Source organism: Esox lucius, chromosome 12 (assembly GCF_011004845.1).
Source record: "Esox lucius isolate fEsoLuc1 chromosome 12, fEsoLuc1.pri, whole genome shotgun sequence".
Classification (NCBI taxonomy): Eukaryota; Metazoa; Chordata; class Actinopteri; order Esociformes; family Esocidae; genus Esox; species Esox lucius.
Window position 1 is genome coordinate 24,714,350 of NC_047580.1, and position 14,615 is coordinate 24,728,964.

The 14,615-nt window shown below is 42.5% G+C and overlaps 2 protein-coding genes across 5 annotated transcripts; both read right to left on the reverse strand.

Moving 5' to 3' along the window:
• Positions 1 to 91: 91 nt before the first annotated feature.
• On the reverse strand, positions 92 to 6,627 carry LOC105022372 (histone-lysine N-methyltransferase SUV39H1-like). 2 transcript variants are annotated; one of them, XM_010890688.4, is made up of 7 exons: positions 6,498 to 6,627; positions 3,305 to 3,492; positions 2,682 to 3,014; positions 2,198 to 2,524; positions 1,619 to 1,765; positions 1,271 to 1,400; positions 92 to 1,030 (listed from the first exon to the last, which is right to left on the reverse strand). In XM_010890688.4, exons 1-7 carry the CDS (start codon positions 6,514 to 6,516, stop codon positions 879 to 881), a joined length of 1,296 nt encoding a protein of 431 aa, XP_010888990.2. In that variant the 5' UTR covers positions 6,517 to 6,627; the 3' UTR covers positions 92 to 878. The 2 variants fall into 2 exon arrangements, with proteins under 2 accessions (XP_010888990.2, XP_010888992.1); XM_010890690.3 differs by lacking the exon at positions 6,498 to 6,627 and having other exon boundaries at positions 2,682 to 3,064; positions 3,305 to 3,338.
• Positions 6,628 to 6,792: 165 nt separating this feature from the next.
• wdr13 (WD repeat domain 13) lies at positions 6,793 to 13,742 on the reverse strand. 3 transcript variants are annotated; one of them, XM_010890685.4, is made up of 10 exons: positions 13,630 to 13,742; positions 13,075 to 13,161; positions 11,764 to 11,995; positions 11,303 to 11,412; positions 11,014 to 11,144; positions 10,608 to 10,915; positions 10,250 to 10,430; positions 9,969 to 10,110; positions 8,210 to 8,328; positions 6,793 to 7,979 (listed from the first exon to the last, which is right to left on the reverse strand). In XM_010890685.4, the coding sequence occupies exons 2-10, from the start codon at positions 13,113 to 13,115 to the stop codon at positions 7,795 to 7,797; spliced, it is 1,449 nt and encodes a 482-aa protein (XP_010888987.1). In that variant the 5' UTR covers positions 13,116 to 13,161; positions 13,630 to 13,742; the 3' UTR covers positions 6,793 to 7,794. The 3 variants fall into 3 exon arrangements, with proteins under 3 accessions (XP_010888987.1, XP_010888988.1, XP_010888989.1); XM_010890686.4 differs by having other exon boundaries at positions 13,623 to 13,706; XM_010890687.4 differs by having other exon boundaries at positions 13,619 to 13,700.
• Positions 13,743 to 14,615: the final 873 nt, after the last annotated feature.

Consider the following 14,615-nt stretch of genomic DNA (forward strand, 5'->3'; position numbering starts at 1 on the left):
GTGTGGTCATAGCAATTAGCAATTACATAAATATCCCCTACAATTGTCTGTTACAGAAATATAAAATGAATTAAGCTCAATGTTCAGTTGGTATAATAAAATATTTTTATTTTGGCAGTTGTACATTTGTAAGAAAAGGCATGATTTATCAACAAGAAAATTCTGCAACGAAGATGACCTAGTAATTGTCAATATATAGTGTAGTTTTCACAACTGAATGACATCCTTTAGAGATGGATGAAATAGCATGATCGAAACAATGGCTGCATTTCCATTCCGGAAGTATGCACTCTCTCACACAGAAAAAGTTATTTGTGCAAAGACGGCTCACCAAGAGTGGGGTTGTACTGATGGGCACTTTTAAACCACTGCAACTCCCATGAAGGGATACTAGCTCCATCCACCAATGAATGAGTGAGCCTACAGCCGTAGTACTTGAGGCCTTTAACCAGCCTACAGCAATCCCGTCAGGGCAAAGTCCTCTCCAAACTTTATCATACACTTCTGCTCCAAAGAAGCCATAGAAGACTGTTGGGATTTTCATACAGTATCGCAAGCATCTTTCACACAGAGTAACAGAGACAAATTGTACAGTACATGGTCACATGAAAGCAAGAGTAGTTCTGCATGTATACACAGCTATTAACATTCAATGAGACATCAGAGAGCATAGTGTTTGTCATTAAAATATGGCTCACATTTGGATTTGAGTGTTTTATATTAAAACCACAACTATCTTTAAAAAACTGCAAACATGTTAAAAACAAAATATACATAATGCCCCAACACTGATGAACAGTGTTTGATGAAACAGGGCAAAATATTCAGACACCATAGTGTCCATTTTAAAAGTCAAGTTCATAGTACTTTTCACACCTCTAAAATAAGTATCCCCTACAATTGTCTGTCCCACACTTGCACTCCATACGCATATGCTTTTTGGGTGATCCAGTCATGGCAGCCTTTTTTGGTGATCCAGTCATGTTGAAATTGTTGTCCATCTTTGTGCTCTCCATATCGATTGGATCGACTACAAAGTCAAATAAGAACAGGTCAAATAACAAAACCATCCGTTTCAAGGTATTACACAATGTAAGACCTTAATGGGTGGTCCCAAATCATCTATTTACCGGTCCATATGCTCTACTTCAGCCATATTAAGTCATACTCTCACTTTGTGCATTCTCAGAAACTATCTACTGTATTTCGATGGCTTTTCTTACAGTACTTTCATGAACTATGGATAAATGGTATATCAGATTGAACATACTCTGCATATTGTAGTCGAAGGTGAGCTCCTCCCCAGCATTGATACCACGGTTAGAAAAGAAGGCAAGACGTGGTAACCTCTCATCCAGGTTGTCTATGAACACATTGTACACCTGCAAGTTGGGTTTGCACTGTGGGACAGAGGTCAGGCAAGGTTTTATTTCAACAGTCAGGTTAGCCCTTTGGTCATACATTAGCTACGTTGAATGATTCTAATGTTCTGGAATGTGAAATTCTTTGTTAAGGATCAGTAACAGGGCTGGGGTCAATTCTCATTCAATTCAGTACTAAACTCAATTGAAATGACACAACTGATCCCAAGCCAGTAGGTTTCCCTTGGCCTACTCACACTGTGGTTGACAAAATGGGAAACGTTTCCATAGTGAGCAGCATCAACCGTGTACTCATCCTCCACATAGTCTAGGTCAAACAGGTAGGTAGCTCCCTGTCTGTCATAGACCTGACCACGCCTCTCTGCCTCCTCGGTAGTGATGATCTGGATGGAACATAGTACATAGTATAACAGTGCGGAGAAAAACAGTGCTGCATGACATCATAAAACTACCAGTGGTGTGTTAATGTTAGCTGATCAAACATGACATCACTGTTGATGTTGGCTGGTCATAAGTGACATCATAAAACTACCAGTGGTATGTTGATGTTGGCTGGTCAAAAGTGACATCATAAAACTACCAGTGGTGTGTTAATGTTGGCTGGTCAAACATGACATCACCGTTGATGTTGGTTGGTCAAAAGTGACATCATAAAACTACCAGTGGTATGTTGACATTGGCAGGTCAAAAGTGACATCATAAAACTACCTTTGGTATGTTGACGTTAGCTGGTCAAACATGACAGCTACCAGTGATAGCAGAAACTAAGGACCAAACACGCTGTCTCTTGTAATAATCACAGTTGCCTTTCTTACCTCTCCCAGATACTCCATGATGAAGGAGTGCTTTTTGATCCTTTCAGAGGTGCGTACACCCCAGCCCCGCCCATTTTCTGTCCTGAAGATGCAGAGGGTATGCTGGATCCCTCTCTGTACTACTCTGTTCGGGCAGTCTGGCCCACAGCCACACTTGTTGTTGCATTCATAGATGGGCTTCCCTGGCTTGACCTTCACCTGCCCACCTTGACTGTAGGCAAAGCCATGACCCGACGCTCCTGGGCAGCAACCCCCCGACGGGATCTCCAAACAGTTGGTGCAGTTACAACCCACTGCCACATTCATCACTGAAATCCCCTCACCCACCTAGGAGAGAAAAGCTTTGATTTAATTTATGTCTTGTGCTGCTGAGGCATAACTATTCCCTGCACCCAATAGCCCAGAGGTAAAAGTGAGTGTAGCTAACATCAACACAGTTGAAACGTTGATACAAAGTACTAGTGATGCAAAGGCCCCGGCAAACCTTATAGTCATTGATGTAGGTGAAGTTCTTTGGAGGGCCCTCTAGATCTACACGGTTGCGGACCAGGATGCGTTTGGTTACACCCCCCACACTGTTGATCTGGGCCTCCCACTGCTGCAGGCTCTGCCTCTGCCTGGCTCTCTGCTCCAGGTAAGAGGACAGCCCCGGTTCAAACCGGTCAGGGACAAAATACTTTTTCTGTCTCTGCAGCTCCAGGTACACATCGTCCCAGAAATGACGTAGGAGCTCCACACAGCGCAGGTTTTTCCTCGGCTCCCAGGTGTTCATGTGATCTGGGTAACCCTTCCATTTAACCAGGTAGAACTCGGTCTCCTAGGAAACAAACAGCAGCTGACAAGGAGTCAAACTGAACTGTGGTGCCCCTATGACAAGGTAGACATCTCCTGAGATTACACAAGGTCCAAGAGAAATTACTTCCACAATTGGAGTAGTTATCTTACTAGTAGTGAAATATTAGTTTCAAATCAGTTCTTTTTAAATAAAATGTATTTTACTGATAGTTTACTGATAGTTATTGTGGCCAAACGGGATGTCAATCAGTCAATTGCAGGTTTATCAATAAAATCAGTAGTTACCAAAGTTAAGCTAGAATTTGTTCTAACCTTTAATGCTTTGGTGGAATTGAATCTCCTCTGTTTAGGAACAAACATTCTTCGATAGTCACACAGGTATTCCACTTCGAAGCTGTGCATTTGTCTCCTGTTGACCCCCAGATCCAAGCACACAACCCTTTCATGATGACAGAGTTTCTGCAACTGGCTCGTTGACAATTTACATGCAACTTGGCACCCTGCAGTGAGTAACAAGCAAGTTAGCTACACACAAAAAAAAACACAAAGAGTCATTTCCATCAACAACATTTATTTTTTCATATATTTTTTAACAAGAGAGTAGACAGTAACTCTACATAATTGTATAGCTCTTTCAAGGCTTTTGTTGACAGAGGGAATCACAGGAAGGCAGGTGAAGAGCGACACAGATGATGGTTGGAGATGGGTAGTGAACCCTGGTCTCTGGCAGGGAGACGCATATAACCATAAAGCCGAGAGCGTTACCACCTGGACCATAAACAACCTGTTTTCCAATATTACTATTATTACTCAAAAGCAGGTATCCAGGCACTCAATACTATTGGCATGTTGGCATTGGCATGCCAAAGATCAAATAGTAGTGGTAGAACATAACGCACATCCCATAAACCCTTGTGTCTAATTGCTTAAATATGGAGATGGCAGAGCTCATTCAAGTCAGGACTTGAGTGTAGCCTTGTGTTTAAAACATTTCCAAAATCCTTCTATTACGTATGGCCAAAACCAACTTTTAAATTTGGCAGCTGCTGACCTGGGACCTGCTGACCTGAGACCTGCTGGCCTGGGACCTGCTGGCCTGAGACCTGCTGGCCTGGGACCTGCTGACCTGAGACCTGTTGACCTGGGACCTGCTGATCTGAGACCTGCTGGCCTGGGACCTGCTGACCTGAGACCTGCTGACCTGGGACCTGCTGACCTGGGACCTGCTGGCCTGAGACCTGCTGCCCTGGGACCTGAGACCTGCTGGTCTGGGAGCTGCTGGTCTGAGACCTACTGACCTAGGACCTACGGACCTGCTGACCTGAGACCTGCTGGACTGGGACCTGCGTGCTTGTGATCAAACTTAAACCACAGCAATTTTTTATGAATTTCTTGTAAGTACATACAATATTCTCCCTGGTAAAGTATTTTGAATGAGTATGTCAGTTCAGACAACAAAACCTTTCCGGGTATTACAAGTGAAAGTTATTTTTTTATGTTATTAAGGACATTATTTTAAAATTCCAATTAGCCCTGCCTGCTGAGTCGTGATTCATAATTGTTGTTGCAAATTGATGCCATGCGATTGCATCTTATTTCTTTTCATCTAATTTCTGGGTTTTGCCATGGCGCAACCCAAATAAACACCCTCTGGCTATTTGAAGTGTCATTCCAAATATAAATAGCCAATATAGCTAAAAGAGATAGCTTAAATATGTTAGATGGTCTACATTTCTTAGACTTTAGCCACTAACAAAGCTACTACAAATGAGTTGTGTAGAAGGACAGTAGAGCAAATTAAGTTATTGCACATGCACAACTCACAGAGTAAACGTTTAATAACAGAAACCTGCCAGAACATCTTGCAAGCTCCTGTTTGGCTCTGTCCAACTCCTTTCCTAGGTTCTGCCAACTCCGTTTCACAAGAAATGATAATGATAACTTGTAGGCCAGTATTATATGAAGTGATATTTCTTGTTATATTCAGTGTACTTGAAGATGCAAAATGAGCAAATCTCAAAATGCGCTACAGGACTATAAGTTGTTACAGTTATGATGTCAAAGCAAAACCGGTCTCTGAAAATAGTGTCATGTGTGCCATGTTGTCAAAACTAGATGCTAGGTATGACACCGATTGTACTTACATATTATGCACATATAAATAACATATTACACATCCAGCCTGAAACTGGAGTTGGAATTAAAAAAAAGAATCACAAAAATCCCAGACTGCATCCTTTAAAAAAAGATTATTATTCGCAGAGGGTGATCTGCCTATTCACGGAATCTTATGGATCGTCGTATAAATATGGGATCTTTAAACCAACATATTCGATGCTGTCTGAAATAATGATCCCAGTATTAACCTAATCTCGCATTATACCACATTACAAAAACACCACTGCATGAAACATACAGTGGATATAAAAAGTCTACACACCCCTGTTAAAATGCCAGGTTCTTGTGATGTAAAAGAATGAGACAAAGATAAATCATGTCAGAACTTTTTCCACCTTTATATGTGACCTATAACGTGAACAATTAAATTGTAAAACATGGCACATTCCTTTTTACCACAGATGTGTCAAAAAAGGACTTGTTATGGATGATCAATCAGTCCACAAAGCTATCATGTGAACGATCACATTCAATGCTCGGAAATCACTATTGCAAAATGTTGATATATTGGGGAAAAAGTAAAGGGTACACGGAGAGTGAGTGAGACCTGGAGGCATTGAGGAGGTCCAGATTTATATAATAAGCTAAATATACAGTTTACTTCAGCACTAGCTACGACAATGTAGTTACATACTTAACGTTTGCTAGTAGGCAACTGGCTGCTTATAGCTGGCCATCCTCAAAACCACCAGACAAAACTTGCTACCACTTTGGTTAGCTCTGAGGATAAATAATAGTGCCGCTAAGGCTTGTGGTTAGTGTAGTTTTTGGGCTCTTAGAATAACGTAACTGAATGTAAAACACAGAGGTTGAAACATTCATAACCGATTGCCACTACATGTACATACGAATTGTTTCACCATTTTGGCAAAGAACCGAACGTCAACGTTGCACCGTCATATTGGAATCTTTGATATTAAATATCCCTATGGCTCAAAACAATGGGTATTTTATTTCCGGGAACCTCACTTCCCAAGTCTATTTGATTATGGCACAAATTATGCACACTTAACATATCGCATTTAACATCTTGGTATGTTATTTTCAAATTTTTCCATTTCCCCCAAAACCTTTTTTTTTTACATTTAAGTTCCAGCAATGCTCGCCAATGCAACGTACAATAATATAACCAGCATGGTACAGGACAATTGATTGCGAAATGGCTAGAAAGCTAGCTTAGCGTCAATTAATAGGCTAACTCTGTGCCGTACCAATTTTTGGCAAGTTAACTCCATGATGGTGTCTATTAACGAGTTAATATCATAAGCGGTTGTTACATAAAGAAAGTAAGCAAAATAAAACATTTTGTCCAGAATTTGTACCTTACCTTTTAAATGTTCCGCCATTTTTACTCCACCGCCAAAATTACAGGAAGTCCTGCCAGCCAATGGTTGGATCCGATTTTAGAATGACAGGCCAAATGACCAACAATTTTCCGTAAAAAAAATCTAATTCGCTACACTGTAACAAACATAAGTAAACAAAAACAAAACACCTCTCTGTATGACACAGTCGAGACTTTATTCACCATGTGCCAATCATAAATATATTATAGATATTTTCAACCACGGTTTCTATGAGACAGGCAAATACAAACATACACACAAACACTTTCTTCTTTGAGGTCCCAAATTTTTTTTTTTTTTTTTTTTTTTTTACACATTGGCTAGTTATTCTGATGTCAGTCCTGACTTATACAATAGGTTCTTGATACAATGCCATGCAAATCCTAGTAGAACAATGAACATATAAAACATGTAGTAAAGAGATCAATGAAATGCCGAGTGGGGGTGGGTCACTGGAGTACATTCAAAAAATCTAATGGGAGGGCTATGGTATTAACTCATCATTCTATTCCAGTTTGATTGATCTCTTTACCGCATCTATAGGAATGCTTGAAGGCAAATGGGCAACTCCAGAGGAAGGCTGTCAATAAGACTGCTATATATGTCATTCTGCTTCGTTACTACTTTAGAATTGTTCGCTCCATACCAAAATGTGTTATTAATGTACTAACCTAACACATGCAAGCCTCCCATGACCATCAATAAGGAACAGTGCTTTCTTAACACTGAACACTTAAGTTGGGATTCAATCCAATTACACGTTGCAGAAAAAGCACTATGTAACCCATGAGTCAGCCCAATAAGAAATTACTTAAAAATGTCAAGCATGTTAACCCAAAACTAAAGTCTCTGTAATTGGACAGATGCTTGAGGTTCTGGGTCCATACGTATTCAAAGATGAGATTACAACTAGAATAAAGAGCTACTTTGTCTCTTTAACAAATTACCAACAAGTCTGTACATCAAAACTGCCCTCTTACAAAATTCAAAAGAAGGAAAGTTTTGGATTTTTCCAAGGCACCAGAATTAATGCAGCTTGTTATCTCATGCAAACTGTTTGGTTAATGACAGATCTATGGTGCCATTTTGGTTTATGTAGTTTGTCCACTAGTGATTATGGGTGCAATAATGTGGGTCTAAAGCTGACCGCATTGAATCCCAACCTAAATATTTAGATATCCCTTCCTATCTCATTGCTAGTTGTCAGTTTATTTAGCTTTTTAATAGTAAAGTTCTAATGGCTTGCGATTGGACGGTTCGAGTGGGAGCGGCCTTTTTTCACTTCTGCTCCCGCCTCCAAATGATGACCATGCCAGTGGAGTCAGCAGAAGCCAGTAAGCTCTCGTCACAGTTGAAGCTGACGTCCAGCACTGGACCACCATGGCCCTGTAGCTTGTTGACTATGGCCTTAGTGTTGCGCTCAACATCAAAGAAGTAGACACACGCATCCTCACTGCCAGTCACTGGGATATGGAAAAGACAGGGAGAGAACAGAGTGAAGCGAGGACTAAATGTTATGAACTTGGTTTATAACTAAATGCTATGATAAAAATAAAGATGGGGTTTCACCCACAGGATCGTTAATGTAATGGCAGTCAAAAGACAACTAATGACTATAGGCTGTGTGGTGCCTTTTAATTTGTAACATATATAGGATTGCAAATAAAATAAAAAACGTATTAATCATCCATACCGACACAGGCCCCCTGTCTGAAGGACATGAGAGGGCAGAATATACTGTGGAGGGGCTGCGAGGCATGCTTTATAGGGAAGCTCCTCTTCAGCTGCAGAGTGCCTTCATTATCCACAACTCTATCACAATACAAGAGGAACACACAGCCAGTCAAACCCAACACAGCATGCAGTGCCCAGACAAACACATTAACCTTGTTCAAATAGCAGCAAAGGACTGATAACACATACATTCAAGTGCATAAGGTACTTAATCTAGCTATAGCCACCACTAAAATGACTGCACACCTGATAAAGACGAGCAAAAAAGGCACTGTGAAATAAACAAAGGTAATAAATTATGTTCTAAAATATGGGGAAGCTATTCTTATATACTTTTATATAATTTGTCTAAGAAAACTACACATTTAAGTAGATATCTTCTCAAAAACAGATTAAGCTGTTAAGGATTCTTATAAATCAAAATAAAATCAGAATTATTATTCTATATGCTTTAAAGCAGTGTCTCCCAACCTTTTTCAGTTACTGTACCCCCAAAATGTTTTTGCACCGCTTTCAGTATCCATGAAGTACCCCCTCATGTTAATTTCACTAGTAAGCCTATGTTGTCAAGTACCCCCTGTGGAGAGGCTAAGTACCCCCAGGGGTCCTAGTACCCCTGGTTGGGAACCACTGCTTTAAGGTATCTCAGTCTTAAGGAACTCGTCTTCCTTCCTGTTTCACTTGGGTTTAAAAATGCCTGTTGGTCCTTCATGTGCCACCAAAACAGTGCTGACATGCTAAGGCATGGACTCTACATGACCCCTGAAGGTGTCCTATGGTATCTGGTACCAACACATTGGTACCAACAGCAGAACTTTCAAGTCCTGTAAGTTGCAAGTAGGTGCCACCGTGGATCAGACTTGTTGGTCCAGCACATCCCACAAATGCTCATTTGGATTGAAATTTGGGATATCTGGAGGCCGGGGCAACACTGAGTGACCAGACCCAGGGTTTCCCAGCAGAACATTGCCCAGTGTCTTACTCCCTTCACCGGCTTGTCGTCTTCCCACAGTGCATCCTGGTGCCATCACTTCCCCAGGTAAACCGCACACATGTACATGGCTGTCCACGTGATGTAAAAGAAAACCTGACTCTTCGGACCAGACAACCTTCTTCCACTGCTACAAGATCGACTTCTGATGCTCCAGTGCCTATTGTAGGAGCTTTTGGCGGTGGATAGGGGTGATCCCACTCCACTGACCGTTCTGCAGCTATACTGCCCCATACGCAGCGCTGTATTGCATTGTGACACATTGCTTACCAATAGCCTTTGTTGCCCTTGCACATTGATGAGCCTTGGGCGCCCAACACCCTGTCACTGGTTTGTCCCTCCTCAGACCACGGTCGGTAGGTAATCACCACTGCTGACTGGGAGCACCCAACAAGCCTTACCATTTCAGAGATGCTCTGACCCAGTCGTCCGGACATTAAAATGCGGCCATCAAAGTCGCTCAGGTCCTTACTCCTGCATCGAACACGTTGACTACGAGAACTGATTGCTTGCTTACCGTCTAATCTACCCAGACATGCCCTTGTTAGGAGATGATCAGTGTTATTCGCTCCACCTGTGAGTGTTCATATGGTTTTGGCTCATCAGTGTATGTGCTAATGGAGTGGTCATCACCTGTAGAATAGCAGCATGTATATATGTGCTAATGGAGTGGTCATCACCTGTAGAATAGCAGCATGTATATATGTGCTAACGGGGCGGTCATCACCTGTACAGTAGCAGTTTGTTGACACAGGCATTGATCAGCAGGGAGGGGTCTCGAGCTTCTCTGCTGATCCAGGAGCGGGCAGAGATACTGCAAATGGGGCTGCCCTCACTCACCACCAGCCGCTTGGCTTTTGTCAGCTTCCCTGTGTGTTGAAATTCAAAGTGGTCACACACACAAGTCTTCCCTTTCAAATACTTGTGACCTAGCTATTTTGATTTCTGATTACGTGTTTTTGAATAAAATGTATGATTAATTAGTCATAGGAAGAAAGGATGTTGTACCGGTGGCCATGTCAAAGAGAAAAGAAAAGATGCTGCCTCGGTCATCCCCGGCCCACAGGATTCTCCCTGGGGCATCAAAGGACATTGACAGTACCCGTCCTGTCAGCTTACTGGAACCTCCCTTGACCTTCTTTCCAGTGGAGATGTTCACCACCTGCAGGAGGTGCTTAGTGTTCCCAACCTGCAGGACAGAACAGAGGTCTGGGTTCAGGATGGTAAATGTCAGGGAACACATAGAGAAGAGAGATTGGAGACTTTAGGGACAATGGCTATGGCATTCCATATACCGGCCTTGGCCGTGAATTAGAAGCGATTTGCTAGTGTGGATATTATGGGGGTATGAGCTTCCAGTACTAACCACAGTGAGGTTGTTGTTCATGGGCTGGAAGGTGCAGCAGAGCAGTTCGCTGGCTTCAGGGTCTCTGACCTCACGGATACACCTCCCATCCTCCGTGTTCCAAATACGCAGTGTCCCGTCCTTTGACGTTGAGACGATGATGTCATTGCTAAGCGACCAAGCGAAGTCGGTGACAGGGCCCGCATGACCCTTCAGGACCACCTTTACACTGGGCGGAGTCGTTGACAGAGTCATGATCGACAGGGTGCCATCCAATGAGCAACAGGCTAGGAGGTGCTTGTCATCGTTAGCAAACTGCAGCCTTGGAACTACAGGAGAGGAATGAAACCGTCACACAAATGATGCAGAAATACTTCCTCCTTGCTATGATCTGTCCATCACATACTGTACTGTATACTCCAATTACCAGCAGAATCAACATGCTGGTCAAATATATGGTGCATGCCAGCAAAAGCATAGTTTTCGCTCAGAGTGGTATCTCCAGCCATGGCACGGCTAGCCTCTGCCACAGAGGTTGGCACCAAAGCGCCTGGGGGCCTGTAGGCACAAATAGACCACCATTCATAATCAGGAAGACTGTATTTTTTGAATATCATAATCTTTGCTTATAGAGATAAAACAATGCAGTGTTTCAAGAGCAGAGGGATTAAAGAATGGACTCGAGGAGAAATGGGGTCAATGGGCAGGGCGCTTACCTCTCATCATAGACAGCTCTGTTCATCTGTGCCTGCAGTTGATAGGAGCCTCGGCTCACAGACCGGCGGTGACCACGAGCCCCTTGACCACGTGGGTCCTCCTCAAAATCCTGTCAAAAACCAGGAAAAAGGGACAAACAGGGAGGGGGGGAGTAACCCTATAGTAGTTAGCGCCACTGAGGCATCAGCAGCCCTAAAAAAAAACCAATAATCTTTGCCAGGGAAAAGGTAGACCTGTATGAACTCAACGCCTCTCAATAGACTGTAATACATCTATTCCTTCAACATGTTAAATTCAGTGTGCCTACAACAGAGCCTCACGGTGTCAGTCGCACCACTGGTCTGCTTCCAACGGCTTCCGAATATCCCCATTCACCTAAAGCGTGTGGTGGCTGACTGTACCCTATTCTCTTTCTGCCTGCCTTTCGCTCTGATCCTTCCTATCATTCTCTTCATCTAACCTCCATGCGGTCCAGTGTGGTGCGGGAGCTGCGCACACTGCTGGCCCTGAAGCTGCTCTGTTCGGACAGGGGCCCGTAGCGCAGGGCCAGTAGCTGGCCACGCAGCCTCAAGTACTGCCTGCGCAGCCCTGGCTCAAAGCCACACTTGGCGTTCTCCCTGAGCAGCTGGCTGCGTCGGCGGATGTATTGCGTGCGGAACTGTGGGAACGTAGGCGTGCGGTAAGCATTGTACCTGGGGAAGAGAGAGACACAAAAAAAAACAAATAGTGATTAGCGAAAGTGTGATCTCACTTTGTACCTTTCTTTAGGTGGCTTTGCTCTGAGTCACAGTGAAACTTCCATTGTTGTGGTAATCTAATTTTAAAATAATAATGCTGGCAGCACACCAGAGGTGGTTTATCACAGCTATGAGACCTTCTGCTGCTAAGGAAGTGTGAGATGTGAACTAGAATCCCAAGGCAACTCCCCAATTAGCTTACAGACAGGTGTTTGGGGCATGCTAAATAGCTAATAACATTAGCATAGGTGGCTGCCTTGTTCTTCCATCGGCCTACAGTAAACAAGCTATGTAACATGGAGGTATAGCTTTGTACTGGAATACAAACCCAATTCAATATAGCTGTGCAACTAATGTCTATAAATGATAATATAAATGACACAGTCTATGAATGAAAAGTGGTCAGTGTGGTTTAAACAGGCTAGTTGTAAAGAGCAATCAATGCCCATATTCACTTAGCCCAGCTAATAAATGTACCTATAATTATACAGACTAGACAACAGGATTCTGGGTCTGTTTGTAGAATTCAGCTTCTGACATAACTATGAAACTACATTTCCTTTTGGTTTTAAGCAGTATGTGAGCCATGGTAGAGTGTCCTTAATCAGTAGAATGTTCTTTTGAAATGGTTCGTGTTTTCAAATGTTGAGAAAAACCCGAGAAACTATTAAATCCAATTGCTGAGGACTACCGCCTCCTCCAAATCACAAGCAAACAAAGATGTCAATCTGTCAAAGGCTTATGATGTCCAATTTCAAGTCTGATTATCTAGATAAACTTATGTGAAAACACATATAGCCGCATATACAAAAAGACAACATTGTGTGCTTTGGAGGGGTTTGGTAGCATAAAATAATTAAATGTGCTGCTCTGCTATTCAAACGATGGCCATGTCACCGGTCTACCAATTAAAGACCCTGGCTGCCACATTCTACCTACTGCTGAAAATAGGTAACTGCACGATTCTGGGTCTACAAGCTGGGCAGCGCTGAGGCCATGAGCCCATGCAAACAGTTCATTAATGGGAGACGTACCTTGCGTCCACTGCCAACACCTGCTGCCAAACTGCAGCCATTCCACAAACATTCAAGATAGAGAGGATGCCAGGCCTGGGCAGATCTCTATACAAACAATGAAATGTAATTATTTTAGGAGTAAATAAAGCTACATTAAGGCTAATTGAATTTTGCTTCCTGAGTCAAAACAGTGTGTTATTTACATGGTACAGAATACTGCCATCTAGGTCGGCATCAATGACATAAACTAGTTACAGAGGCAAAGTCAGCCTGCACCACAGACGTGTAATCTGTTTAATGAGTAGCTATTTACTCTGTCATAACTAAGAGTCGCCATAAGAGACATAGCTAGCTACGATTAGCTAGCTAGCTAGCGTAATAGCTAGATTGACAGTGAGACGTAACGTTACTGTAGCTAGCCATGACTGAAAACCAGGCGCTTTAGCCCTTCAGTGCTACGTAGCATGGTTTTCGCCTAATTCTCCGCATGCAATTCAAAACACGTATTTTTTCATAACGTGTGTAAATACCGACGTTGCACAAATAAAATATAAAAACTCACTGACAGCTCACCTTTCTTCCTTCCTTAGCTTTTCGACATATCAGTGGTCAGACAATCAAATCATGTGACGCCATTGATCCAGCCCACGTACGCAGCTACACTGACTTGTAAAACATATGGCTGACGCAGCAATATTACGTCTAGCTTATACAAGTGATTTACAGGTCAAATCATATGCGTGTAGGCAAAAATGTATACACAGAGATTGTAGTAATAAATTGTTTCAGGAAAATATTGCAATTAGGGAGTGTTTCCCCCCAAAAAACACAATCATTATTAGGCTCTGTTGGACAGTCATTTAATAAAATTTGAAAGAATATGGAGAACATGGTAATACAAATGAACCTCCTGATTTTAATATAATTTCAAGATTTATAGACTTTTAGAAATCACATTTGGAAATAAGCGATCAGGCAAATTCCAAATTATCTTTCAAAACCTAGCTCTTGCAAGATAGGCTAAACACACACACACACACACACACACGAGAGAGAGCAGACAGATTACCCAAAACAGTAGCATACACACAACATCGTTAAAGGCTGGTTAATCATTCCAAAGCGAGTCACATATAAACCAATAAACAATATGAATATGCCCTGTCTATATCAGAACTTCATATTGTCCTTAGGCCTAAGTAATGGCAAATGACGAAAACGCTTTCTTGTTGAACTTGAGGACAATGAGACAGTGCATCGTACATACAATGGTGGGATTATGAGTTAGTGTCGCGCTCAGACGTTTCGCCTGAGCTCAGCAAAGACCTGCAGAACCATGTCCCTCTCGCGCAGCTGACAGGGCTCTTTGCTTGTTCACCGCGCTCTTTCCCGAAGGGGCCCGGTGACCGGAGCATTCAGGAGCCGGAGCCATAAATGAGCGAGTTGGACGCCACATAAGCACTGCATTTTCGAAAAGACGCACAGACTTTGGAGAGCAGCCAAAATGCCCGGAACAAAAGGTATTTTTCAATGTATCTTTTTTTCATTTGAGTTAGAAT

Excerpts from the sequence above, each read along its gene's own strand:
- LOC105022372 (XM_010890688.4), bottom strand. Across the intron at positions 3,015-3,304 it reads ATTCCACCAAAGCATTAAAG|GAGACCGAGTTCTACCTGGT; the intron begins GTTAGAACAAAT and ends TTTGTTTCCTAG. Across the intron at positions 2,525-2,681 it reads CCTACATCAATGACTATAAG|GTGGGTGAGGGGATTTCAGT; the intron begins GTTTGCCGGGGC and ends TTTCTCTCCTAG.
- wdr13 (XM_010890685.4), bottom strand. The coding sequence starts at position 13,115 with ATGGCTGCAGTTTGGCAGCAGGTGTTGGCAGTGGACGCAAG. Across the intron at positions 10,431-10,607 it reads TGAACAACAACCTCACTGTG|GTTGGGAACACTAAGCACCT; the intron begins GTTAGTACTGGA and ends TCTGTCCTGCAG. Across the intron at positions 10,111-10,249 it reads TCTCTTTGACATGGCCACCG|GGAAGCTGACAAAAGCCAAG; the intron begins GTACAACATCCT and ends TTCAACACACAG.